The following is a 27,817-nucleotide window of genomic DNA, read 5'->3' as shown; positions in this document are numbered from 1 at the left end:
TAACTGGTTAAAATTATGTACTGCCGTTGGAATCACATGTGCCATCCAAGGTTTGCCAAATATAAAAACACTGCAAAGCTTAAAACCTAGCCAGTTAAGAATCAAACCAAAACGTTTTAAATCAATTAACTAGTATGTATTGTACCTACTTTGATTTTGATTTTGCGCCTGTTATTTTCCTAGAGTGCGGGGGTTTTGATCTGGAGCTCAGTTTAAAAATGGAAATGGCTTAAATGAATAGGGTTTGGATATCACAGTTATGATGTGTAAAGCGGCATAATACAACTGCCGCTCGATTATTATACAGTATAAGCACTGCCATATAGACCCGAGAATAAAATCAAATCCTGAAAAGCCTTAACCAATTTTATATAATATATATTGTGTATTGATAAAAACATAATTCTGTAGGAGAAAAGGCTATTTATTCTAAGCTAAATGTTGGTGCTAGGCATTTGAATGCACTTCTTTGTAGGTAGGGTAGTGGCATTTTGTGAAGTACTGTAATGTGGCACTTGCATGCAAACAAGTGAACAAATTAGAGATAATGTAAGACTACATCATATAAAGATCGGAGCTGTATGGCATGTGATTTTAATGGGGAAAGCGATGTCTTTTGATAGGATTATATACAAATGAATGGATGTCCAGCTGCAGCCAAAAAGCCAGTGCAAAGTGTTATTTGATTCACACTAAGCTTTCTATGGAAGGGGGATATGTAATTAAATGTATAATGCACTGGCTAAAACCATACAGACATCGGGAAAAATGTGGACAAAGGTATTTCCCAATATACTAATGAGATTAAGGACTACCACAAACCGGACAAACGGATTAACCCCTTATGAACTAATGACAGGATGGGCGATGCAATTACCAGAAAGCATCATAACAGGTGGGACCGATGTAGGTCCACTAAAAGGTGAAATCAGGAGATATGTTTTGGAACTAAGCACCCAACTGAAAGGGATGCGCAAATTGGTAAAAGACAATCAGGAAATAAGAGACGCAGAGAGAGAGCTTGAAATGCTCCCTGACGTCCCAACAGCGGGAAGTCGCTTCCTAGTGAAAACATTACCCGGATAACCTGGGTTCGCCCCCATATGGAATGGCCCCGATGAGGTTATCATCAGTGGAGACACCTGTGCCTGCATAGATATGCAAGGCAGGGGCGTCTGGAAACATTGGACTCAGTTGAAAGAATACACTGGCACCAATTGGAAAACATGTAATGTGCTCAATTCACAGATACGTGTGACGGCTGACCTCCAAGCAAGCTGAACGGGTTCGCGGGAAGTTGCGCGTGGGCGGTATAGCCTTTGAACCATTGTATAACGGTCGCGCGGGTTATTAGTAAGTGATAGGATGCTTCTCATGCTGCTTCTCATGACCCTGGCCGTTAGCCATAGCGGGAAAGTATAGATGGAATTATGAGGATTTAGAGATGAAGCACAGTGAACATTTCTGTAACGATGACTCTGTCTATTGTATGAACACCTTTGTGTATATGTCTTTGTTTTATTTTCTTTGTTCTTTGTCTTATCTGTATGCATCACAATCGAATCTGAGCAAGTGCAGGGTCTGTTCACACATTCCCACGCACAGAGGAAAGGGAGGAATTCCTTTATTCCCTATCCCTTTATCAGCTCCGGAAATGATAGAATGGATTTTAAATCAGAATGGAACCCAGGAAGGGACAAGGAAATTGATATTCAAAACCCCATCGGGTACCACCAGGCAGGTACGTTTAATATCAGCAACAGTGATGTTGTTTGAGGGCTAGGGGGCGGAGGGTGCACTTTATCGACCTTTAAGAAACATTACCAACTATGACATCAGATTCCTCACCCTACTTGGTTGTGAAAAATCAACAAAGGGGATCTATCCGCCTGACAAGAAATGGAACCATACCTGTTGGCCGTAGCTACTTAATACAGCAGATTAATGTCACTAATGACGCTTGGGCCATGGTACAACAGGTCACAATCCAGTCCCCCACAACCACTGTCCCGGTTAGTCTCTCCTCCGCTTATGTAAGCAGGATGACTGCATATAATGGTACCTATTTTGTCTGTGGAAGCAATGCCTACCCGTGGCTTCCCTGGAATTGGGCAGGATCGTGTTATTTGGCATATGTGGTGCCCTATATTCACCATTACACTGACCTCGGGGACCACCCCGAGATACACCTGCTTAGGGCTAAGCGAGCCATTAGTGAGACAGAACAGTTCTTCATGATAGCCTACCTGCCTTATGGGACAGCAAAAGCAGCACAGGAACTTATATGAATGGCCTAGACCCTAGAGAGTATTGCAAATGAGACTAGAGATGGGTTTGAAGAGGTGAGCATGGCCATATCTGAGATATCAGCAGAGGTTGTAACTATTCGGACCACTGCGTTACAGAACCGATTGGCACTCGATTATGTGCTAGCCTCCCAAGGAGGTACATGTGCTATAGTTGGCTCTGAATGCTGTACGTATATTCCAGATGCTTCGGAGAATATAACTCGCTTGGCAGATCATATTAAACACGTGGCGAAAACAATACAGGATGAGGGGAACCAATATCACAATTATAGCCCCCCGGGCTGGCTGGGGCAATGGTTCGGGTTGTGGGGTTCATACCTGATGCATGGATTGATTGTATTAATTGTAATTGTAATTGCTTGCTGTGTTTGTATGGCATTATTGAACGCCTATTGTAAAACGGTAACAGCGCGGATTATGCCAGGCGCAAGTGTACAGGCGGAGGGGGCAGACCTCCTGACAAAGGAGCTGGGCCCATATGCTGATAACATTTGCTTCTGAATTGGTCATGGGGCCATGCTTGGACCCGGCCCCAACCAAAAGGGGGGAATGAAGACGGGAACGGGTTAATGAACTTTGTAATACTTAGAGATTTGTAAAAAGCATTGTAGAACTTGTTTTCGTGTCTGTAGACCTTGTTTTTGTGTATCCAAAAACAGATAAGAGAAGCAGCTGTCCCTGCTGCTGTACACAAGCTTATGATTTTCCCAGCTAGTTGTGTTCAGGAATGTGGCTAACCCAGCTAGTATCCATTTTCTGTTCTTTTATATTATGTACTTCTGTTTAACATGGTGGAGCTTACATGCATGCCTTCTGTCATCATATAATAATAGATTCATATATATTATATACTATTTATCCTTACCGATATAAATTGTTATATAGGCCCCTGTACTTCAGTTAACTTGTTTGTGCAAACTTATAATCTTGTATGTTGGATAAACAAACCACGGATGTCCGCCACATAGAGGTGACAGAACAGATAGTCGCAGCCTTGAGATGGCTACTATTACACGGACTACACGAAGGACGGAACTGCCGAGGCAGCAATAATTGTGAGAAAATGCGGACGTGACCAGGGGCGAAAATATATGTATAAATATTTGCTCTTAACTTGTATTCGGCGAGAAATCTGGAGAACCGCTTTAGGAATCGAACTTCTCCCACAAGCTTGTGAAAATAAACAACTGTACTTTGACACACGACTAGTCTCAGAGGTATTATTTACCTACAACACATTCAATGAGGTAGCCTCAACTGCTTCACTGGGCAGGGAATTCCACAGATTCACAACCCTTTGTGTGAAGAAGTTCCTCCTCAGCTAAATCCTAAATCTGCTTCCCCTTATTTTGGGGTTATGCCCCTTAGTTCTAGTTTCACCCGCCAGTGGAAACAACTTCCCTGCTTCTATCTTATCTATTCCCTTCATAATCTCCCCTTATTCTTCTGAATTCCAATGAGTATAGCCCCAGTCTATTCAGTCTCTCCTCATAAGCCAACCCTCAACTCTGGAATCAACCTAGTGAATCTCCTCTGCACCCCCTCCAGTGCCAGTATATCCTTTTTTCAAATAATATGTTTTTTTCTTGTTTTCTGGTTGGCAATGATTTGTAGTATGTCTAACAACTATTAGCATTTTATCTGCAATTATTGTTGCACTGAATATAATGACTTTGAATTAAACTGAAGTTCAGTCCGAATGCTGATTTATACTGAGCACACAGGATGAATGGCGGCACAATGAGAAAACACTTTGTTTGTTGCGGATTGCTGAATTGTAGTACACCCTATGCCCCATCCCTTGTATGTGATTGGCCATTGTGGGGTTTATGAGCGATCAATTCAGCTGAAGAAAAGTGTGTGTCATGGAATTGTTTGTCTCATTGAAGTGTGCCCTGTTACTAAGAAGGGTGGGAACCACTGGTCTAGATCACCATGATATTTTGACATGATGCAAATGACTATGGTTTCTTTGAATGGTAAATTAGTGGACAGGCTAACAATGTTGAATTAGCACATGGACATGGCATTGATATGCAAGTCTTGTATGTTCTTTGTGATTGGACAGTACCTACTAAACAATCCTGATTGTGCTAATAATTACACTAACAACCAATTTAAGATAATCATTTGGGTTTGCAGTATGACTCATGCACATGTGTTAGAGCTACAGATATTCACACACAGAGAGAGCCCTTACAAAACAAAGGTATATTTGCTGTGCTTTTCTCAACTAGACAAACACTTGGAGGACAGCCATTCCCTTATTCATTCCCAAGGCAATGCCTTGACCAATCACAGTCAACCTGCCCAGTTTGAATGTAAACAAAAGCTTGGCAGCTTTATGACTTTATGATTAGTTCCCTGGTGCATTCGTCTTGGCAAAGCATCTATCAATCAGCACACTCTTCTCACTGCATTAAAGTGACTAATTCGACTTTTGCTTAACCAATGTGTTGTTTCATCACTTCCTTGATATTCCAAATGCATCACATTTAATGGCACATCGAATGAGGTGACAAAAGGTTTGATATACCTTTGTTTACTTTGGTACAGGAGGAAAGGTGGAAGAGCCTTGCACAACCATATTGTGCAAATTTAACATAATTACATGGTATAGTATGATTTGGGTTGTTCGAAAATGTGTTTTCTAATGAACAACGTTTGCAAAATAATCGGGATTTTCCGACTGTGCTCCCCCCAATGCCGGAAAATCTTGCCCGAGGTCAATGGCCCTTTCCATGGTCCGTGTCTCGCCGGCTACGATTCCTGTGGCAGGCGGGGTGGGAAAATTCCACCCTAAAACACTAGCTATATACCATTTCAAGTCTGAATGAATCTTTGTCAGAGCTGCAGGAACATTGGCCCGAATTTTACTGGCACGCCCACCCCGATTCCGGGGGCAGGCTCGGCTCGGAGGACGGCATTCTCTGTTGGCCTCGGGTGGGATCGTACGAAACTCGGGCGGACGTGCCAGTAAAATTCCGCCCACTGTGTTGAATGAAGCGCCAAATATTTGCCAACCTCCAATATTTTAGAACTAATAAAGGTAAGTATTAGAAAATGTAATGTCCCCACAATTTCTCACTGGGTTTGCTTGCAAAGGTGGCCAAGAGATTAATCTTAAATTTCTGGTAGGGCAATCATGGAAAGTTGGCAGACTAATGCAGACCTGAAGATGTGCATTAACGTCCTCACCTTCTTTACCAATAGTAAGTCCTGCCAGGGAATGGACTTATGTCAGGGCAATTTAATCAATCAAAGTAGGAAACACCAGTGTTCCCGAAGTGGGCAGATGAATCAGTAAGTTCAGGAGCAGAGGATAAAATTAACCATGTCGGTGTGAGAGAGAGATAACTCCTTCTGCTCTCAGTCCTCCTCACCGCCGGGGGGCGCGGTGCCCGGCTCCCAAGCTCCGAGCAGAAGCCTCCTGCTCTCAGTCCTCCCCACCGCCGGGGGGCGCGGTGAGCTGAATTCCCAAACTCCGAGCAGAAGCCTCCTACTCTTAGTCCTCCCCACCGCCGGGGGGCGCGGTGAGATGAATTCCCAAACTCCGTGCAGAAGCCTCCTGCTCTCAGTCCTCCCCACCGCCGGGGGGCGCGGTGAGATGAATTCCCAAACTCCGAGCAGAAGGTTCCTGCTCTCAGTCCTCCCCACCGCCGGGGGGCGCGGTGAGATGAATTCCAAACCTTGGAGCAAACAGCAGCCGGGAGATCAACAAGGGAAAGGTGAAAGAGGAAAGAGAAATATCGAGGCGCGGAAACAGGAAGAGAGACTGAGCGCGAGAGAGAAATAAATAAATAGAGACCAAATAAACAGGAACATTTCCTCCTTTCGCTAATACTGTCCGGCCCGGGCTGAGCGGTGTCAGGCTCGCCGTTTCCAAGGTGACAGCGGCTGAAGGAGAGGAAAATGTCGCTATTCGGGAAGAAGAAGACGGCGGAAGGTGAGTGACTGAGGCCGAGGCTGGGGCCAGACCGGGGCCGAGGCTGGGGCCAGACCGGGGCTGAGGCTGGGGGCCAGACAGGGGCCGAGGCTGGGGCCAGACCGGGGCCGAGGCTGGGGGCCAGACAGGGGCCGAGGCTGGGGGCCAGACAGGGGCCGAGGCTGGGGGCCAGACAGGGGCTGAGGCTGGGGGCCAGACAGGGGCTGAGGCTGGGGGCCAGACAGGGGCTGAGGCTGGGGGCCAGACAGGGGCTGAGGCTGGGGGCCAGACAGGGGCTGAGGCTGGGGGCCAGACAGGGGCTGAGGCTGGGGGCCAGACAGGGGCTGAGGCTGGGGGCCAGACAGGGGCTGAGGCTGGGGGCCAGACAGGGGCTGAGGCTGGGGGCCAGACAGGGGCTGAGGCTGGGGGCCAGACAGGGGCTGCGGCTGGGGGCCAGACAGGGGCTGCGGCTGGGGGCCAGACAGGGGCTGAGGCTGGGGGCCAGACAGGGGCTGAGGCTGGGGGCCAGACAGGGGCTGAGGCTGGGGGCCAGACAGGGGCTGAGGCTGGGGGCCAGACAGGGGCTGAACAGCTTCTTCCCGGGCCAGCAGACTAACCCCAGTCTGGGCTGCCAGCTAAAGTTAAAGTTTATTTATTAGTGTCACAAGTAAGACTTACATTAACACTGCAATTAAGTTGCTGTGAAAATTCCCTGGTCGCCACACTCCGGCGCCTGTTCAGGTACACTGAGGGAGAAGTTAGCATGGTCAATCCACCTAATCTGCTCGTCTTTGGGACTGTGGAAGGAAACCGGAGCACCCGGAGGAAACCCACGCAGACACAGGGAGAACGTGCAAACTCCACACAGACAGGGACCCAAGCCGGTAATCGAACCTGGGCCCCTGGTGCTGTGAGGCTGCAGTGCGAGCCACTGTGCCACAGTGCTGCCTGGGCCAGGCTGGGAAGGCATACCATCTATCCCTCCTTTCATTCTTGTTTGATTTGATTTATTACTGTCACATGTATTCGTATACAGTGAAAAGTGTTGTTTCTAGTGCACTATACAGATAGAGCATACCGTCCATAGAGAAGGAAAGGAGAGAGTGCAGAATGTAGTGTTACTGTCATAGCTAGGGTGTAGAGAAAGATCAACTTAATGCGAGGTAAGCCCAATCAAAAGTCTGATGGCAACGGGCAAGAAGCTGTTCTTCAGTTGGTTGATACGTGTCCTCAGACTTTTGTATCTTTTTCCTGATGGAAGAAGGTGGAAGAGAGTATGTCCGGGTCGCGTGGAGTCCTTAACTATTTTGGCTGCTTTTCTGAGGCAGCGGAAAGTGTAGACAGTGTAAGTGGGTGGGAGGCTGGTTTGAGTGATGGATTGGGCTTCATTCATGACCCTTTGTAGTTTCTTGCGGTCTTGGACAGAGCAGGAGCCACACCAAGCTGTGATACAACCAGAAACGATGCTTTCAATGATGCATCTGTAAAAGTTGATGAGAGTCGCAGTGGACATGCCAAATTCCCTTAGCCTTCTGAGAAGGTAGAAGTGTTGGGAAGCTACTAGTAGTTTGGTCAGAAGGTTGGTGGGACTGTAAATTCTCTTGAATCTATTTGTTTGACAAATTATTAGAAATGTGTTAATCAACAAACATAAGTATTTGCGAAGAAGAGTCATTGGACTCAAAACCATAACTCTGTTATGCTCTCCACAGATACTGCCAGACCTGCTGAGTATTTGGCGCTTTATCTGATTTTTATATTTGTGAGACTATCTTGGTGTGTAGGATCTTGTTACTGCCGGTAGCAGCTTTCATTTTCCTCCATCAGTTAAATTTGGAGACGTTGAGATGCAGATATGTATTGCTGGGTTTTATAGATCTGAAGGAATATGTTGGATTTAAAAGTTTTTATATTGTCCCACTTTCCCACGACTATCTCAATCCTTCTGCTGCCATAATCCTTGTGTTGGTCATTTTTGTTTTGCTCCAATGCCCACCTTTCAGGCATCCTAATCTCTATGAACAAAATCTAGTCCAGAACACAACTAACAGATACCCTGCCCTATAACGAGATCTGCTCACCCATCACCCTATGTTACCTGTGCCCCAGATATAAATTCAAGCATCTCGCCTTAAGTTTAGCCATGGCCTTGCCATCCTGCTTGATTACTTTGACTTAATCTTTTTGTATGAACATCCCTACTGTTAATGGCAGAACTCTGCTATCTCGGTCCCACTCCCTAAGCGCCACCACATTTCTCTTTCAACAGCATTCTCAAAGCCCATCTTTTTAATCAAACTTTTGCTTGTGCCTTCTGATTGTGCCCTGTCTATTTATCTTAACTTGTGATTTTATCATAACTTTTTCAGTTCCTGAATCCAGGAACTTTTAGATTGTTGTTAATGGCACCAGCAGTTGGTGAAGAAAATCGACCGTAAACATATTTGTAAATATTTCCATTCTGTATAATTTAATTTATAAAGCTGTGGGAAAATATTTTTGGCTATGGAGTTTAAAATACTATCCTGTTTTCTCTGAAACAGTAGCTTTTGATCTTGAGTCCAAAGGAGTACTTTATAGCACTGTTCCACAGAGTGCAAAAAAATTGATTTGACGAGATGACTCATTGTGGGGCGAGTGTCTGACACACTGATGCTGTCAGCCATGTGATGTGATTGAGACTGGTGTCAATGGTCATTGTCAGGTTTCAGCATTCAGATTGAGATGTGATTCTTTCAAATCACATCATGAATTTTAATGAGAAGGATAGTCAAAATTCTTTGTGGGTGTAACAACAGAGCAGTTTAAATTTTACTTACGAGTGAACAGAGTAAAGGCAAATCATTCTAAAGGCAGATTCTGTTGCACTCTATTGCGATGCCAATGGAATTTTGCAGAGAATGGATTGGTTATGACTGCAATGGGGATGTGAGTTATCGGTTAGCTCAAGTCTCCTGTCTATAATCTGTTCATTGGTTGCTAAAATGCTTATTTGGGTTTCTTCACTGGTTGAAAAATCAAGATTTGGGAATCCTGTTATGAATTATCCTGGTAGGTCAGTGTCATTCATGGTGCAAGAAGAAATGTAGGGAAATGTTTTTCACCTACTAAATATGAATGGTTGTGCGTTTGTGTGTCTACCATGTTTACAATTTAGTGTTGGTTCCATTTTTTAATAGGCAAAAATAAGTAAGATTTTTATTGCTCACACAGGTGTGACAAGCATTTGAAACCTATCCCCAAACCAAGCTCCTGAAAAATACAGAAAAAATTCATCTAATGCTCTCGCGAATATCTTGATTGAATGGCAATACTTCCGACCATGTAGCACTCTCAACGTAATCAAGTAACCACCTAGATATTTGTGCTCAGATGGGTCTAGAACCCACAATTTTCTGACACTGAGGCAAGAGCGCTGCCACGGCTAACAGATATTGGGCAGATGCACTGTCCACATAGGGGCTGCATCCTACTCAATCTAAATTTACAACAGCGTGGTGCAGGTAGGCACTTGTTAAGGACCCCATACTTCTGTTGAGATAATGCTGGAGTTTAATCAGTTAGTATTATACACCCGCTAGCACAGCACGCTTGTAAGTGTCCCATTAATTGTCTGTTTACAAATTCTATCTTTTAGGACATTGTCTTGTGAAATAACTTGGAGCTAAGTCTGAAGAATCTTGGACCTCTTAATGAGTCAGAGTAGATAGTTCATCTCTAATTTCATGGAGTGCTGGTCACCTGCCTGGTTTCAATATGAGTGAGTTAACCATAGAGACTCAAATCTAACATCCATCACCATGTGTATCTTCCTGGAATCAATTCTATCTTGAGGAGCTGCTGGTTATCTTCTCTCTTCCCCTCCCCATTGCAAGTTTGGCGCTTATTAATAGAGAGGGAAATCCATAGCTAAGGATGATTAAGGATGGGTTTTGTAACGTAAAAAGGACATTTTTCAGTACTGGGTTATATTTGTGTATATTTCAGATATCTATTTAATTATGAACTGTGGCTTGTAAGATCACGAGGAATGATATCTAGTAATAATATTAAATGACTTAATATAGGCCAGTTATTTTTTGTACAGTGCGACATTGATATTACTGGTATGTTATTTCAAGCACTCTCAATTTCCCTGCAGATATAATAAAGGAACAGAATCGAGAGTTGAGGGGAACTCAACGATCAATAGCCAGAGATAGAGCGGGCTTAGAGAAACAAGAAAAACAGCTGGTAAGTAAGTCAGAAATCACCTTGATGGAAATTCCAGGTCGAATCAACGTCTTGGCTGCTTCATGTCATTTAGCACTGTGTGAATAGCACAGGTTAGCAAAAACCAAGGATTGTAAAATATCATAGATTCTGGAAATCTGAAATAAAAGTAGAAACTGCTGGAAGCACTCAGTAGGTGAGGAAGCATTGGTGGCAATAATGTTTCAGATAATGATCCTTCTTCAGAATTGAAAGACAATACCAGTTGCTCAGTGACGCCCAGTTTGGGTTTCGCCAGGGTCACTTGACTCCTGACCTCATTACAGCCTTGGTTCAAACATGGACAAAAGAACTGAGCTCCAGAGGTGAGAGTCACAGCCTTTGACATCAAGGCCGCATTCGACTGTGTGTGGCATTAAGGAGCCTTAGTGAAACTGGAATCAATGGGTATCAGGGGGCAAACTCTCCACTGGTTGGAGTCATATCTGGTACATAGAAAGATGGTTGTGGAGGGTCAGTTATCTCAGCTCCAGGACATCTCTGCAGGAGTCCCTCAGGGTAGTGTCCTAGGCCCAACAATCTTCAGCTGCTTCATTAATCACCTTCCCTCCATGTTAAGGTCAGAAGTGGGGATGTTCCCGCTGATTGCACAATGTTCAGCACCATTCATGACTCCTCAGATTCTGAAGCTGTCCATGTTCAAATGCAGCAAGAGCTGGACAATATCCAGACTTGGGCTGACAAGTGGCAAGTAACATTCGCACCACACAAATGCCAGGCGATGACCATTACCAATAAGAGACACTCTAACCACCACCTCTTGACATTCAATGGTGTTACCATCACTGAATCCCCCACTGTCAACAGCCTTGGGGTTACCATTGACCAGGAACTAAACTGGACTTGCCACATAAGTACAGTGGTTACAAGAGCAGGTCAGAGGCTAGGAATACTGCGGTGAGTAACTCACCTCCTGACTCCCCAAAGACTATCCACCATCTACAAAGCACAAGTCAGGAGTGTGATGGAATGCTCTCCACTTGCCTGGATGGGTGCAGCTCCAACAACACTCAAGAAGCTTGACACCATCCAGGGCAAAGCAGCCGCTTGATTGGCACCACATTTACAAACATTCAATCCCTCCACCACCGACACTCAGGAGCAGCAGAGTATTATCTACAAGATGCACTGCAGCAATTCACCAAAGCTCCTTAAACAGCACCTTCCAAACCCACGATCCCTTCCATCTAGAAGGACAAGAGCAGCAGATACATGGGAATATCATCTGCAAGTTCCCCTCCAAGCCACTCACCGTCCTGACTTGGAAATAGATCGCTATTCCTTTGCAGTTGCTGGGTTAAAATCCTGGAATTCCCTCCCTAACGGCATTGTGGGTCAACCCACAGAACATGGACTGCAGCGATTCAAGAAGGCAGCTCAGCACCACCTTCTCAAGGGCAACTAGGGACGGGCAATAAATGTTGGCCAGCCAGCCACGCCCATGTCCCGCGAATAAGAACAAAGAACAATACAGCACAGGAACAGGCCCTTCGGCCCTCCAAGCCCGTGCCGCTCCCTGGTCCAAACTAGACCATTCTTTTGTATCCCTCCATTCCCACTCCGTTCATATGGCTGTCTAGATAAGTCTTAAACGTTCCCAGTGTGTCCGCCTCCACCACCTTGCCTGGCAGCGCATTCCAGGCCCCCACCACCCTCTGTGTAAAATATGTCCTTCTGATATCTGTGTTAAACCTCCCCCCCCTTTATTGGTGAATTAAAAAAAAAACTAATAGTATTTCAAAAATAATGGAACCAGGGAAGGAGAGGGAAGAACATGTACACACAACAAGGTGGCAATGGTTAAATGGCGTAAGTGATGTAAGGATGAGGCAATAGAAGTTACAAGCAAAATTTGAAAAAAGCTTATGAGACAGTGTGTGAATAGAAAAATGGGTGAGGGATAGGTATCTGGGAAGAGAAGGATGAAAAGCTGGCAAAGCAGAGCAGACCCCAGGAGCCTGGCACAAAAATAAAAGTTGCTGTCAGCTGTGCAGGACACCTCACCAGCACAGAGTTCTGACTGAGGCACCCAACTTCACGCACTAACCTATTCCATTCCAAAATGTGAGTACATAATTCAATGCAACTCCATTGTCACATCGGCTATCCTTTGAATGATACATTAAATTGAGGTCTCATTGGTGTTCTGATTGTGCACAATATATGTGACAACAATTGAAGAATAGCCGGGAGTCCCTCCAGCATTCTGGACAAATTTTCTCTTTCAATCGATTATCCCAAAAGAATATAAAAGATGAATGCACATTGTTGTAATTGCGGGATCTTGTGTGTAAAATGCCTGGCATGTTTGCCTATTTAACTGCATGGCTTACATTTTAATAATTCAAATATTTCCGAGATGTGACAAGGCTGTTCTATAAATGCAAATCACTCCTGTTTTGCCGTTCAGTGAGGTCACTTTAAATCAACTCACAAATAATAATTAAGTTGTATTTTATGAATCAGTTTTAGCTGCCAATCTATAGATACTGGATGTAGTGCCAAAATTCCAGTTCACTTTATTGCAGCAGGCAAAGATATTCAAAAATTCGGATTCGGAAGTCATGCCAAAGCTATGCAGCAAAGCTGTTCAATCCAGTTCCTTCACCGCATGCTTTTACTACAACTTTAGAAATGCCAGCATTGTTTGAAACTTGATTTAGAAACCCCTCCTACCTGATACCGAAAGATTTTCAGCGCTTTCTTTTTAAATGTTAATTTGTACTGACTCTCTCGGCTTAGCATTTACCATTAAATAAAGGCGCGGAGTTATAACAACGCCTGCAATGACCTTAGGATCTGTCAAAGCACTTTGGAACCAGTGAAGTACCTTTAAAGTGTAGCAGGAAATGCAGCATCCAATTTGCTTACAGCAAGTTTCCACAAACAGCAGTGTGATGATGATCAAATAATAAAGTGGTGCCATGGGATTGTTCACATGCAGCTGAGAGAGGCCAGTAAGCCTTGGTTTAACATCTCTTCGGAGATATAGCACGTATAACAGTGCATTAGAGTGTAGGCCTTGACCTTGTGCTCAAATTTCTAGACTGCGGCTTGAAGCTTTGATTCAACGTAAGTGTGTTGTCATTGAGAGACCAAGAGAGGTGATGATGGCAGCCTTAAAGGACTGATCAGAACTAAATACTAGTTAGTTATACACCCAAATAAAAGCAAAATACTGTGGATGCTGGGAATCAGAAATAAAAATACAAAATACTGGATAAACTCAGCAGGTCTGGTGGCATCTGTGGAGAGAAACAGAGCTAATGCTTCAAGTCCAAATGACCCAAGAGTTTATCCAACATTTTTGGTTTTATACTAGTTATATATCTTGTTGATGTTTCTATTTTTTTGAGCGGGTGAAGGGTCTATACCCTAACCATTAATCTATCTTTGCTTCTTACAAGTTTTGATATACTGCTGTGTATTTCTAGGACTTTCAGTTTTTTATTTTAGATTTCCTGCATTAGACCATAAGACGTAGGAACAGAAGTAGCCCATTTGGCCATCAAGTCTGCTCCACCATTCAATGAGATCATGACTGATCTGATCTGATAATCCTTGACTCCACTTTTCCACCTTATCCACTTAACCCTTGATACTCTCACTGATTAAAAACCTGTCTATCTCAGCATTGAACATACTTAATGACCCAGCCTCTACAGCCCTCTGTGTAAATAATTCCACAGATTCACTACCTTCTGAGAGAAGAAATTTGGTTCTGTAGTCTTTTTCCATTTCAATAATATTCAGCTTCTTTATTCTTCCCACCAAAGTGCATAACTTCACACTTCCCTATATTTTGTCCTCTCACTTAACCTGTCTATATCCCTCTATAGACTCTTTGTGCCATCTTCACCACCTGCCTTCCCACCTATTTTTGTGTCATCTGTAAATTTGGCAATGATACATTCACTTTCCTTGTCCAAACCATTAATATATATATATATAGTAAACAATTGTGGCCCCAACACTGATCCTTATAACACTCCACTAATTATAGGGTGCTATCCTGAAAATGCCCCTCTTATCCCTACTCTCTGTCTGCTATTAGTTAGCCAATCCTCTCTCCATGCTAATATGCTACCCCAATACCATGGGCCCATACCTTATATAGCCTTTTGTGTGGTAACTTATCGTATATTTTTGGAAATCCGAGTATATTACTTCTACTAGTTCCCTTGGAAAGGTTTTTTCTCCTTGTACCTGATTTTTTTTTGTGCTTAACCAGGAAATGGAAATTAAGAAAATGGCCAAGGCTGGCAACAAAGATGCTTGCAAGGTTCTTGCAAAACAACTTGTGCAGTTGCGGAAACAGAAGACCCGTACGTATGCTGTGAGTTCGAAGGTCACTTCTATGTCTACTCAGGCTAAATTAATGAACTCTCAGATGAAGATGGCTGGTGCCATGGCTACCACAACAAAGGTACATATATATATATATATATAAAATGTTTTTGATGCATAATAAAAGAACAATGAATTTGTCAACAAATATCTTGGGAAGACTTTGGGTGGAATTTTACAAAATAAATTCTCAGTGCTGAACGAGTGAGAAAATGTTGGAGTTTCAGACTCGTTTCTTGGGTGAGTTTGAAAATGCAATCTTACGCTACTTAGTACAAAAAGAATGACAGGATGCGATTCTCGCCAGCAAGGGGGAGGGAAAGCCGACTGCTGAGCTCTAGGGGTGCCATTGCACAAGCGCCCAATCTTGCAATGTATTTTTGGTCTCCCTGAAAACTGCCCAGACTAGGTGGATGTGAAGGCATGATTGAATCTTTCTGGGCACAACCTCTGCAACAAGTGATGTTTGGAGAAGAAGCAGATTTTAAAGCAAATTTAAAAGTTTTTGCAAATGACTTCAAGATCTATAGGAATTTATTTGCACTCCATCTAGTTGAATAAATTATGCCGATTTTAAAGAAACTGGGGAAGGTGCACACAATCATCAACATTTTTCACTGATTTTAAAAGGAAGAAATGTAAAATAAGATGAGAATGTATTTGTGTTTCTTTATCCTCATTATAAGTTCACAAAATTCCTGGTTCTCAAGGGCTGTTACAATTGTGTTGCCTCAGCCCAAATCCTTCCTAGGTAGAAATAAGATTTGCTGTGGAGTAGCAATATAATTATTTCAAGTTAGCAGTTGAATTTTCTTCTCATAGAAATCCTTCATGAATGAACGAAAGATAAATTCACTTAAATTTCAGTTGCCTGAAGGAAATAACTCCGTGTTAGCAATGCCTCTTCAGCATGTTCAAGATATTACCAGATGTTAGAAGACACTCTGGAAACATGCAGTTTGCTTGTGCTTGGTGTGTGTGTGTTCGTGTGTGCAGTCTGAGAGAGAGAAACCTATTAAATGAAGTCGATATTGCAGCAAATTAGGTCAGTGACAGAATAAACGCAATCTGTGATCTCACTTTCAGATTACCATTTTTTAATGAGTTCAGATAATTTATATGGATTAAGTGTGAAACAAATTTTGAGAATGTAATTTCTATGGAATATTATTTCTGTAGAATATATATCAACTCGAAATTGTCAAATTACAGAGCAAATGACTTGATGTCTCCTGGGGACAGGGACTCTTTCTGTAAATGTGGTATTATGTAGAATTGAGTTTACCCTTCGGAAATATCAAGAAGTGATTGATTATTTTATTAACTAGAGGTACAAATTTGAGCTCTTTTATTTCTAGGATTTCCCTCTAGAGTTTTATCATGCAAGTGCAATATTATTTAGAAAGACAGCTTCCATCCCAATAGACAAATGTTATTATGCTTCAGATTAATCTCTTGACTTCCTTTTGCTATGTAATTTGAAAATTTAGTTTGTTGGCACAAAAGAAGGTTCTGAATAAGCCCCTAAACAAAGATGAAAAAGGGGTATAATATATCTTTGGATTTGCAGGTTTTCCCTGAGGCAAATTGGAGTGCCTTGAGCAAATACAACCATTTAAATGAGGAAGAAGTGACAGACAGGCACCTTTCCACCTTATTTTCTTCTCATTATATCAAGTCGATGCCCATGCTCAGTATTTATTTTCCTATTTAGTATAGGAATGACACCATACCTGAGCGATATGCATTGTTTAAGCGACATTTTGGTTGCCTGAGCAATATTTTGGAAAATGGAGATTTTTGTTGGTTAGGGCCCAATATAAATAGCCTCTCATCAAAAATGCAGAAGGATTGAATTATTATTTAAAATTGCTAACCCTTCTCCCAAAGTTTTTAATTAAATGACGTGCCATTAAAATAATTTATAGGAGAAAGTGAAAGAACATGCTTTGTATTTTAGACAATGCAAACTGTGAACAAGAAAATGGACCCACAAAAGACCTTACAAACAATGCAGAATTTCCAGAAAGAAAACATGAAAATGGAAATGACAGAAGAAATGAGTAAGTATACCATTATCGAATTTAAGATATGCCTAGAATTGTTTTTTTAATGCTTTGCTGAACCGTTTATGCAATGGATTTTCAATAAGGGGCTTCAAGATTTTCTATGCCATTCAGAGTAAAGCTTGGTGAGGGTAAAAGAATTTTAAACTGAAGCAAAACATTGTACATTCTTTGGGAAATGTGTATTCCCTGATGTCCCTTTTCCCCCCCAAAACAACTGCTCCTGATAGTTACTATAAAACTTTCTATATCTTTTTCATATTCTCAGAGCACAAATGAGGCACAGTTTAGATGCTGAATCTCAATATAGTAGAATCATAGAATCCTACAGTGCAGAAGCAGGCCATTCAGCCCATCGAGCCTGCACCAACCCCAATCCCACCCAGGCCCTTATCCCCATAACCCCATGAATTTACCCTAGCTAGTCCCTCTGACACTAAGGGGCAATTTAGCATGGCCAATGCACCTACCCTGCACGTCTTTGGACTGTGGGAGGAAACCGGAGCACCCGGAGGAAACCCACACAGACACGGGGAGAATGTGCAAACTCCACATGGACAGTGCCCCAAGCCAGGAATTGAACTCAGGTTCTTGGCGCTGTGAGGCAGCAGTGCTAATCACTGTGCCACCATGCCACCAACTTCTTTATCCCTGGTTGGATGGGTTCCTTATTGCCTTCCTCCCTCCATTGTGATTCTGTTCCTGCTTTTACTTAAAATCTTGAAATAAAGGTTGCATACATATGCAGATACAGTATCTCAATTGGCAATCTCAAGATCAAGGACGGGCCAGATTTCAGATCTTGTCAGATTTCGGGCAGTTTGGGTCAAGCCAGGTCAGGTGGGGTCAGGGATTGCTCAGAAAGCTGAAACAGACCAGTGCACAAGCATTGGCAAAGGGTATAATTAGTCAGACCACACCAATACAACACCGAACCGAATTGTCCAGATAAGCTTTTTTCACTTTACTCAATTAAAATTGATGCATGGCATATTCTACACGTCTAGATTTTGGACAACTCTTGTTTTTTGATCAGCTGGATTTGAGACACTGCTGCGTTTAGTCTGATTTGAAATCCTGGTGATGCCATAGTCCAAATAATAGACGAGACAGTTTCAGACAAAACTACATTTTAAAAGTTGCAACGAGGTTTCACGACTAGTGATGTAAGATGATTTGCTGTGGCGTTTCTTACTGATTTAAAGAGGTCAATCCCCTTGCCTATCCACAAAGCAAAGTTGGAGATCAATGTCTCAAATCTTTGCAAAAATGATCAAGTTTCTCTCTGGGAATGGGATGCTTAGGCATACATCAACTTTTTGCCTCCCATGCGAGGAAGTGGAGTGGGCAAAGAAATGGATTGGACAAAGTGGTAGGTGAGGGCAAGGGGGAATTGGGCAGTTAGACTTTTGTTATGTTCCTAATGGACTGAAGGGTCAACCTGGAAATTAGGCTTGGTTGGAAGAGGAATTAGGAGGACATTGTGCTACTGATAGTTGAACTGAGAGGTGAAATTGATCCAATGAATCATGGTACAATGATTGTTAGTATAGTTTAACCTCATCTGTGGGATATGGTGAATAATTGTGGGCTATACAATTAGTGGTTGAGTAGCCTTTATCCAAAACCTTTGGGGCCAGTTGCATTTTGGATTTCAGATAATTTTGGTTTCTGGACACTGCATATAAACTAATGTTGCAATGGCCTAAGCTAGCGATAGTTTAAAGTAAACAAAATAGCTAGAAAAGTAAGATGTGTCACTCAATAATAAAGTGGAGATGCCGGCGTTGGACTGGGGTAAACACAGTAAGAAGTTTAACAACACCAGGTTAAAGTCCAACAGGTTTATTTGGTAGCAAAAGCCACACCATGTGGCTTTTGCTACCAAATAAACCTGTTGGACTTTAACCTGGTGTTGTTAAACTTCTTACTCAATAATAAATACAGAGTACCTGTAATTTTCTTTTTGACATGTTCACTGCAAAGATTGTGGGATAAACAGTGCAGATAAACAATTAGACTTCTGTACTAAAGGTCAATGAGATTCAAAAATAGTGTGGCTTTTGGATGTTCGGTTTACAGATTTACGAATAAAGGATACTTGACCTGTATTAATTGAACTTTATAAGTGTATGAATAGATCATTAAGTGCATCACATCAAAATTTAATCTCAAGTGAATTTAGTAAACTCAGATTCACCAAGATTATAAATCTGACCACAGCTTTGAAAAAAATAAACAATGCCAAAAACATTAACGAAATTTAAATAATTATCCAATGTTTACCCTTCACCAACCTTCAGGGTCGAGTGCAATTGATGAAGCATGCTGTATTCTGAGCAGGGTTGGGGAGAAGCTGGCTCTTGCATTCAGAACAAGGTTGGGTTGGGAAGAGAGTCGATGACACATGATTGATTAGGTCAGACCAGGCAGGGATCAGATGGCTGGGGAATTACCAGGTGACCTGGTGTCAGGCTGGCCAAGAAACTAGCTATTGCCCCCAGCTGGGCTAGATGGGGAGCTGGCTGCTTTGTTCAAGTATTGAAAAGGCTGCAACCAAACTGGGAATAGTCAATGTGGGCCTCATTAGGGAGAAGGAGGAGTACTCTGGTGTGCCTGAGGCTAAGAAGAAAATTTGTGCTGGAGTACTTGGCTGAACACGGGAGGTGGGAGATAGTGCAAAAATGCCATAATAAAAACGGAAAATGCTGGAAATACCCAGCAGGTCAAGGCAGCATCTATGGAGTGAAAGTGTTAATGCTTCAGGTCAGCAACCTTCCATTGGAACTGATTCACATCACCTAATTCAGGGTTTTAACAAAAACAGTTTGGTTTTGTATTGCTTGAATAGTATGTTGAAGATTTTTGAGTAGTAGTTTGCGTCTCTTTAGAGACATGGGCATAAGTGGTATGCCACCTGTACAGATGTGGGGGAGGATGTGGAAAGAAAAGTTGCTGTTTTATTCTGTGCGGAGATTATTCCATCTGCTTCCTTCGGCAAATGTTTTTCATGCTACTTCAAAAAACCTTCTGGACTTGGATGATAGAGAATCAAGAAAATAGTATGAAATACCAACTGTGCACATTTAAATGATAGTGTTCTTGAAAGCTCATCAGTGTTCTATTAAACAATGTCATTAGCTTGTACAGCAATACAGTGGTACTTATTCTATAGTCAATGCCTACTGATTCTTCCTGGGATAAAATGATGCATTAACAGTTGGTTTCTTCTTTGCCCCCTCACCCTCGTCAATGCTGAGATCTCGTGTTATGAAATGTCAGGGAAGAAAAAGTTGTATTTCGAAGGATAATCAAATAAGTACCTGTAGGGGGCAGGGCACCAGTGTAGAGTTAGACTAGAAGATCAACCATAATCTTATTGAATGGCGCTACAGGCTCAAATGGTCCACTGTTGATCTTGTTTCTTGTTTGCAATTTGAAATGTGATGCCCTTATTCTATTTGCCAACAGTCCAAAATAAATAAATATGGTTTCTTCCAGTGAACGATACATTAGACGACATTTTTGACGAGTCTGGAGATGAAGAAGAAAGCCAAGATATTGTGAACCAGGTGTTAGATGAAATAGGAATTGAGATTTCTGGAAAGGTATTTATCCATTTTGCTTTTACAGATTTCACATCCATTTGAGGTGTGCAGATATTGTCATTGAACCCACGTATTGAATGTCTTATTTGTTTAAACTAAATCCTAGAAGAGAAGATAATCCTGCTGTTTGATTTTTCATTGTAATTCTTTACCTTCATAGATTCTAGTGCAAAGCAAGTTGAGGTTTCAACAATTAGATTCCAATCTCTAGATCTAACTGATAAATCCAGTTATGATACCGTCAGAGAGAAAATTTACGATCAGTATTTATCTTAGTACAATAAAATTTTAGAATTAATGGGAAACAGGCAAAGGAATGAACAGATTTCTTACATTTACTTGGATTTCTATAATAGTGGCAACATAATCGTTTTAGTCCATCAGTCTGTTTTTAAATGTAAATTAATTTCTCTCTGCACAATGCCTTCAAACCCTTGGGTAGGAGGTTTATCCTTTACCCGATTTTTCTGATGAAAAACATCTGAAAACTTAAAACTTTAGATTTCATGTAAATGACAAAAAGTAAATACTAAAAATATATCAAAAAATAAACAAGAAGTTGCAAAGAAAATTCTCCTTTCGTAAGGAATGAATCAATGAAGGGAAATAAAATGTTTTTGAACCTAAACCTAATTTGTCACTAGAAACACCAGGCCTCATTCTAAATATAGTTCATACCAATTACTTTTTACTTGAAACCCCAAATCAGTTTAAAATCATAGCAGTTTGTAATCCATGGAAAAGATGAAAATTGGATTATTAAAACTGGTTTCAATTTCATGAAGTGCTCTCTTTTTTTTAATTGATAGGGATTCTAAACTTGGGCATAGATTTAAAATAATTAGGAAAAGGAATGTATGTGGAAGCACCCACCAATGGTAGCAGAGGGCTCTGGCGTAAGGCCACCTCCTGACCTTCAAATCAGTTCCCCTCATCCCTTTTTGTCAGAGCCCCCCTGCCCTGTCCCAGCAAACCCACCCTGCTTATCTTATTCCTGGAGCTGCACCACCTATCCTCTGCCCAGTTGCACTGCAGTACTGGCAGTGGCTATCGCTCCTGGTATAGAGCTTGATCTCTTGAAAATAGCTGCGGCAGGGTTACCGCCAGTGTTCCAGCTGGGAGATGGGCCCTGCTGCCACAACCATTACATTCTACTCGATACAGCCAAAATTAACTAACACAAATTTTGTAGTTTATGTTAAAACATTGTAGCCACTGTGTATTAATGATGAAGACCAAGTCTTGTCTGCAGAAATTATAACTTCTAATACTTGAGATAAAAAAAGAAAATTACATATGTTGGACATTTGAAATGAAGAATGCAACTAACTTACAGGACTTATCAGCTTCTGAAATATAAAAAGGATAGGGTAATGTTTTTGGAGAATTGCAGGACCCAAAATGTTTCCTCATCTATTGTCACATTCTGATGGGGGCCAGTAAATTTACAGAACTTTCACTTTTTATTACTCTATTTTTGGATGGTTTGAAATGCCAGAACACCAACATTTTTATGTGAATGAAACATGTTGTTATCTCCACAGATGGCTAATGCTCCATCAGCAGCCAAAGGTCTACCTACAGCATCCACGTCGAAATCTCGTATCTCAGATGAAGAAATTGAACGACAGCTGCGAGCTTTGGGAGTGGACTAGTTGATCTGGCTGTCATTGGGGGAGGAGGAAATCCCTCTCTGTTCACATGTGAATAATACCTTTTACCTTAACTAACTTGGACCCACTTTAAGGGCAACATTGGATAAAATAATGGGAACATCATGGATATTCTATATAACTTTAACAAAAAGGTTAATTTCCAAAGCCAGACTCTGCCTACGTTGGTTACATATTGCTGCTTTAAAACTAATTTCTCAAGGATTTTTGGAGTGGAAATAAAAATTACTAACCATACATATTGTTTGTAAGATTGACAGATGTATATCAAAGCATGGTATGCGTGTTTAATTTGTTTGGCTCCACTTGTTATGGTTTCGCACTAAAATGACAAAGAAGAAAATGTTTGTTGCCAATTACATTTTTTAATATTCTGGCGTCATCAATATTACATCTTAATAGGGAAAGCTGTAGGTAGCAGTTTAATATTTTCAATGTTTTACAATAAACTGTGAAACATTTGAGTGACAGTTTATTCTCAGTTTCAGGTTTCATTGAGATCTAATTTACTCAGGTGGCTGTTAATACTACTTTTGGGTTGATATGCAATAGTTGCATCAGCACAACACAAAAGCAGCACGGTAACTTGGTTGTTGGATTCTGATCTGATTCTTGTGTAGTGAAGCCTGGTGGTATGAGACTACCTTTAATGGATAGTGTCTAACTCGCTGACGGCTTGGATTTCATGTTGGAAACATTATAATTGCAGCCTGGAGCAAATCTATTTTACAAATATATTCAGTAGTACATTTCATGTTCTCACCACTTTATAAACTTCGGGTAATTTGCTTTAATCAGAGTGCACACTGGTGCTTGCCCTCTCCAACCATTTAAAATTATGTGCAAGTAGCCTACAGCAAGGTACAGCTGGCAGAGTAATTCAGCTTTACTCGTTGAACATTACATTCTACTAATAGCAGACACAGCAGCTGAAATAATTACCTGGAACACATTATAAGACAAATTCAAACTAATAGTTCATAAAATCCTTGTACTGTAGTTGAGTAGTGGCAGTAGAGAAAAAAATAATGGGCGCGATCTTATAGGCTCGATCGGCGTGCCAATCTGGGAAGTTAACGTGCAAGGCCAAAAATCCCATTCGCATGCTATTTTCCTGGCCTGTTTTGCCGGCGAGAATGGCTTCGCACCCAGAAAGGGAGTGAAGCTTATGAGCATAGAATTGCCAGCATTTAAATGTGATTATCCAGTCTAGCCCGGCTGCTTCCCCCCCGTCCCGCCTGCTTTCCCTCTTGCCAGCGAGCCAATGCGTTGGCGAGGATTTCTACTGCTCTGCAGTAGCGGAGCCATGGCCACGCCGGGGACATTGGAGACCATTGAAGTCGGGTAGTCGGGGGCATGGCCAGGCATACCCACCTAGCAGCCTGACAGTGCCTGATGGGGCACCATAAGTGTGCTGGGGCAATGCCAACAGGGTGTGGCCAAAGGGGGGGTGGGGCCTGAGTGGGGATGTGGCTATGATGGGGGATGGGTCTGCACAATAATGGGAGAGTGTATACAGGGAGGGAGCTCTGCAAGCGGGGTGGTGTGCAAGGGAAAGGGGCATGTCAGACCACAGGACGTACCGGGAGAGTCCTGATGTTCCGGTGCTGGCGACCTGCGTTGGTGTGGAGGGGTAGCAATGCTGCCAATTGGGGGGCTGGGGAGGAGGTCTCCCGGTTCTTGAGAAGACTGGGGCCCCCTACGCAATGGCTCCCGAGCACTCTGAAGCTGGTTTCCACCCCTCCCCGCCACCCCTCTACAGTCGCAAAGCTCCCAGCTGTCAAAAAAATTGACAGTGCTGGAAGAATGCAGTGCCGACCTCGCACAAAAGACCGGCAATGTATTTAAATTTATTTAAATGCAGTGCCGACCTCGCACAAAAGACCGGCAATGTATTTAAATTTATTTAAACAATTCCTTTACATAAAAGCAAAATACAATGGACGCTGCAAATTTGAAATATGATTCTTCTCGATTCAACTCAAAAACGTTAACTCTGATTTCCTCTCCATAGAGGCTGCCAGACCTGTTGAATATTTCCAGCACTTAAATATATAGGTAGAGCCTGCAACAATTAAATGCATTTATATTGTTAGGGAACTTCATTGCTATCCAGCTAGCTTGTACTTCAGAAACCAGACAGAACATTTGGAGTTTTAAATCGGCCTTTATTCAAACTATAACACACAAGTTTGCTTCCACAAGGTGACATACAGACTTTGACTGAGACATTGCAGCAGTAATTATACCTTTGCTTATCTTACAAGTAAGTTGCATATACTAATCGTGAGTATATATTAGTTCTGAAGTCATTGATATCCAATTACAGCTCATAGTTCTAATTACTTAATTTATGTTAGATTAATATAGTCAGCCAGTTACTGCCTCAACACTCATCCACCTATAATATTCAATTACTAATGAAGCAAGTCTGCACCATCCAAGCATCCACACCTGCAGACTTTGGCTGCTATGGCTATTCTCCTTGTGGTTTATCAAAGTTCCCATTCTCTTGTCCTTTGTTCATCTTGTTTATGCAGCCCATCTATAACTATGGGAACTTCACAGAAACAACTTCACTGCAGCTTCCCAGAGGAACTCTGCTGTACTCACTCCACATGGGCACTCTATTGCATTCGATGATTTTAACCTCTTCATAGATGAAAATGTCTATTTAAAAAAACAACTCATAGAAATCATTCTAATTTCTTTTGGGTTGATCACAAACTTGTTGAAGTAATCAGGTTTAAAATCTGTATTTACTGCAGCCTTAATGTGGTGTTGCAATGTTATTTTTAAAATAAATAGTTAAAATATATATATATATATGCAGGTCATACTAACTTAACTCAGCCAGTTAAGCACATTCTTCCTTGCTGAGAACTTGCTGGTCTAGTAATTTTAGCATTTCTTGATTATTTTTAACAGTTATTTAAATAAAAGGTGACTGTCGGGAACATATTTTCCATTTTGAGCATCTAGTTACCTTTTTCTCCCACAGGTAATTTTTTGTTTACACCTACCAGTGCGAGTCTTCAGCTCGAAGGCTTACTCTGTATCTAGCCACAGAAGACTCAACAGCTACTGAGAGAAAATACACCCTTGTGTTATAACTGTTTTGTATATGAAAGTTAGCTGACTAGCAGAATGGGGATTGGTATGCAGCTTTCTGTCCATGGTCACAGACTGAAAACTGCTATTTAATTCCTAGATTAATAATGGCCAAGATTATCTGCTACAAAGAAGTCTGCACCATAGAAGAACTTCTTCAAGCTTGATGAAGATGATTTGTGGACATAAAAAGATAGAGTAAAACATAGTTAAATTATAAACCAAATAACTTGCAGACTGCTTTGATGCTAAAAGCAATATCAAAAATGGTGGAATTTGAAAAAATACACTATTACAGGTCTTTGGGGAAATGGGGGGAGCTGGTTTAAATTTGTATTTCTCTTAAATAGGTTCTTAATTATAACATACTTTACCTTTTAGAAATTACATGTGTAGCATCGGGTATTTTAAGCCAATGCTATTCAAATAGGGAAGAATCATCCTGCCTACTCTGCATGTCTTTCTTTTCACTGTATGGAAGTAACTTAAGCCTTCAGTTCCTTGTTTTACAAAATTTCAGAAACATTGGCCATGAGGAAACACATTTTAAATCTGAGAATTAAATTTCTGAAGTTTCACGTTTTGCACTAAATCCTAGAGAAAACCAGATTAGCATTGTGCTTTCATAAAATCACAAGATAACTATGGAGAAGGAAGACCATTTGGCACATCCTTGTTCATCCAGCCATACAGGTGGACTTTATATTAGCATATTCAGACAATATTGTGTGTGCCTTTTTATTAAAGCAATCTAGCATTTTCCTCTCTCCCTTGGCAATGGAAAATAATTAAATTGGGAACCTAAGTACAGAAGACAATGTCACAATATTGTTGGCATTTTTGAATCCTACGTTCAAACCTTCTATCTACTAACTATGTCTGTAAAAATGCATATTTATTAAAGATTTTGCGCACTATTATTAATCGTGCCTATTTCTCCTGAAAAAAAATGTTCTAGCAAGTCCTTGCCTCAAATGTTCTAATCATAGTTACTCAAAAGTTCTAACAATTGTTTGACAGAACAGATAACTTTGTTGAAATTATTGGAACAATGAAATATTTGTGAAACACAAAATTTGTTCCCAGTTTTTTAGGTTTATTTCCTCTTTTGGAATTATTTATGGAAGCAATTTGAAACTTGATTAATTTATAGTTATTTCCAGTGTAGGTAATGGTATGATATGGTTAAACTGACATAGACTTTCACAGTGCTTTTCTCTGACCATGACATTTGCACTATTGGGTATTCTTTTTAGTAATAAAACATCTGCATTGTATTAAGGTACATGGCTCTATTACTTGTATAGTAGGTACAAATTGTGACTTATTGCCAAGTGCCTACTTGGAGACTTTGTGCCAAATGCCTACTAATGTGTGGATATGTGGTAGTGTTTTTTTGATAGCTCCTCAATATTGATGACAGACAACATACAAGGACACAACAGAATTGGTAGTTTTCTTGTGTGAGCACATTTAAGTTACCAACTAACTTACTACCAGAACAAATGAAGATGATACTTCTAACACTTCGAGGGGCCTGGAAATATTCTGCACTGATGAGCATTTTGCATTAGTTGAAACTAAAGTTCAAAAGACTGCAGGAAATTATATGAGACAAGTAAAAGAAATTGGAAAAAATAAATACCCTCAGTTAAAGCAACAAACATTGTGCTTTAGGGATGTTTAGATTGTCTTTGGTGTGTTACTGATTTTGCATTTTGTTTTGCCAAGTAATTGAAGAAGGTATGACTTTTGGTATTGGTACCTGATAAGCTTTATAATATTTTTCAGGCAGTTGAGGGTAATTAAAAGTTAATTTATAATTTTGTGGTTTCACCATTTTTATGTAAAAGTTAACATTAGTTTATCAAATGACCAGCTTGTCTTTAAATAATGACTTTTTAAATATATTAGAACAGTGATGGTTTTAAGTTTCTATCAATTGACTATAGACTGTGTTGTCCAGTGATCCAACCAAATGAATTGTCAGTAATAACTGATGGCATTCGATGCAGTATTTAAGAGTTACAATTCATTGTGCTATATTGTTTGGAATGTTTTCTCTTCATTTTGTAACTTATTAATTGTTAAAACTGTTCAAAAGATCGAGAACTGAAAAACTTGTATGAGGACAAAGAGGTACAAATTTCGAATATAGTGCATATATATATTGAATATATATTTTGCAATTTATTTATATTGCAAAAATAAAGTGTGTATGCGAGACATCTTAAAACTTGCACAATCATGTTTTGCATCCAACTCGCACCATTCTCATTTGTTTGTGTTAATCATCCTCACTTGTTTTCTCATTTGTCAGTTGTGGCTCAGTTGGTAGCACTCTCACCCTTGAGTTCCAGGTTCAAACCCAACTCCAGAGCTTGAGTGCAGAAATCAAGGCTGACATTCCAGTGTAGTACTGAAGGAGTGCTGCCCTGTCAGAGGTGTGATCTCTTGGTTGAGACTTTAATCTAGGCCCACTCTGCCAAAAAACCTCAGCACTATT

The 27,817-nt window shown here is 41.2% G+C and overlaps 1 protein-coding gene across 3 annotated transcripts; it reads left to right on the top strand.

Moving 5' to 3' along the window:
- Positions 1–5,977: 5,977 nt before the first annotated feature.
- chmp2ba (charged multivesicular body protein 2Ba) lies at positions 5,978–27,537 on the top strand. Of its 3 annotated transcripts, none has more exons than XM_078232849.1 (7): positions 5,981–6,255; positions 10,376–10,467; positions 14,738–14,932; positions 16,814–16,916; positions 20,421–20,527; positions 22,072–22,230; positions 24,741–24,943. In XM_078232849.1, exons 1-6 carry the CDS (start codon positions 6,222–6,224, stop codon positions 22,180–22,182), a joined length of 642 nt encoding a protein of 213 aa, XP_078088975.1. In that variant the 5' UTR covers positions 5,981–6,221; the 3' UTR covers positions 22,183–22,230; positions 24,741–24,943. The 3 variants fall into 3 exon arrangements, with proteins under 3 accessions (XP_078088973.1, XP_078088975.1, XP_078088974.1); XM_078232848.1 differs by lacking the exon at positions 24,741–24,943 and adding an exon at positions 25,202–27,537 and having other exon boundaries at positions 5,982–6,255; XM_078232847.1 differs by lacking the exon at positions 24,741–24,943 and having other exon boundaries at positions 5,978–6,255; positions 22,072–23,260.
- Positions 27,538–27,817: the final 280 nt, after the last annotated feature.

This window comes from Mustelus asterias, chromosome 17, assembly GCF_964213995.1.
Source record: "Mustelus asterias chromosome 17, sMusAst1.hap1.1, whole genome shotgun sequence".
NCBI classification, from domain to species: Eukaryota; Metazoa; Chordata; class Chondrichthyes; order Carcharhiniformes; family Triakidae; genus Mustelus; species Mustelus asterias.
The sequence above is the reverse complement of the archived record's forward strand: the minus strand, read 5'-3'. Positions and strand labels throughout refer to the sequence as shown.

Excerpts from the sequence above, each read along its gene's own strand:
- chmp2ba (XM_078232848.1), top strand. The coding sequence starts at position 6,222 with ATGTCGCTATTCGGGAAGAAGAAGACGGCGGAAG. Across the intron at positions 6,256-10,375 it reads GAAGAAGAAGACGGCGGAAG|ATATAATAAAGGAACAGAAT; the intron begins GTGAGTGACTGA and ends ATTTCCCTGCAG. Across the intron at positions 16,917-20,420 it reads GGAAATGACAGAAGAAATGA|TGAACGATACATTAGACGAC; the intron begins GTAAGTATACCA and ends GGTTTCTTCCAG.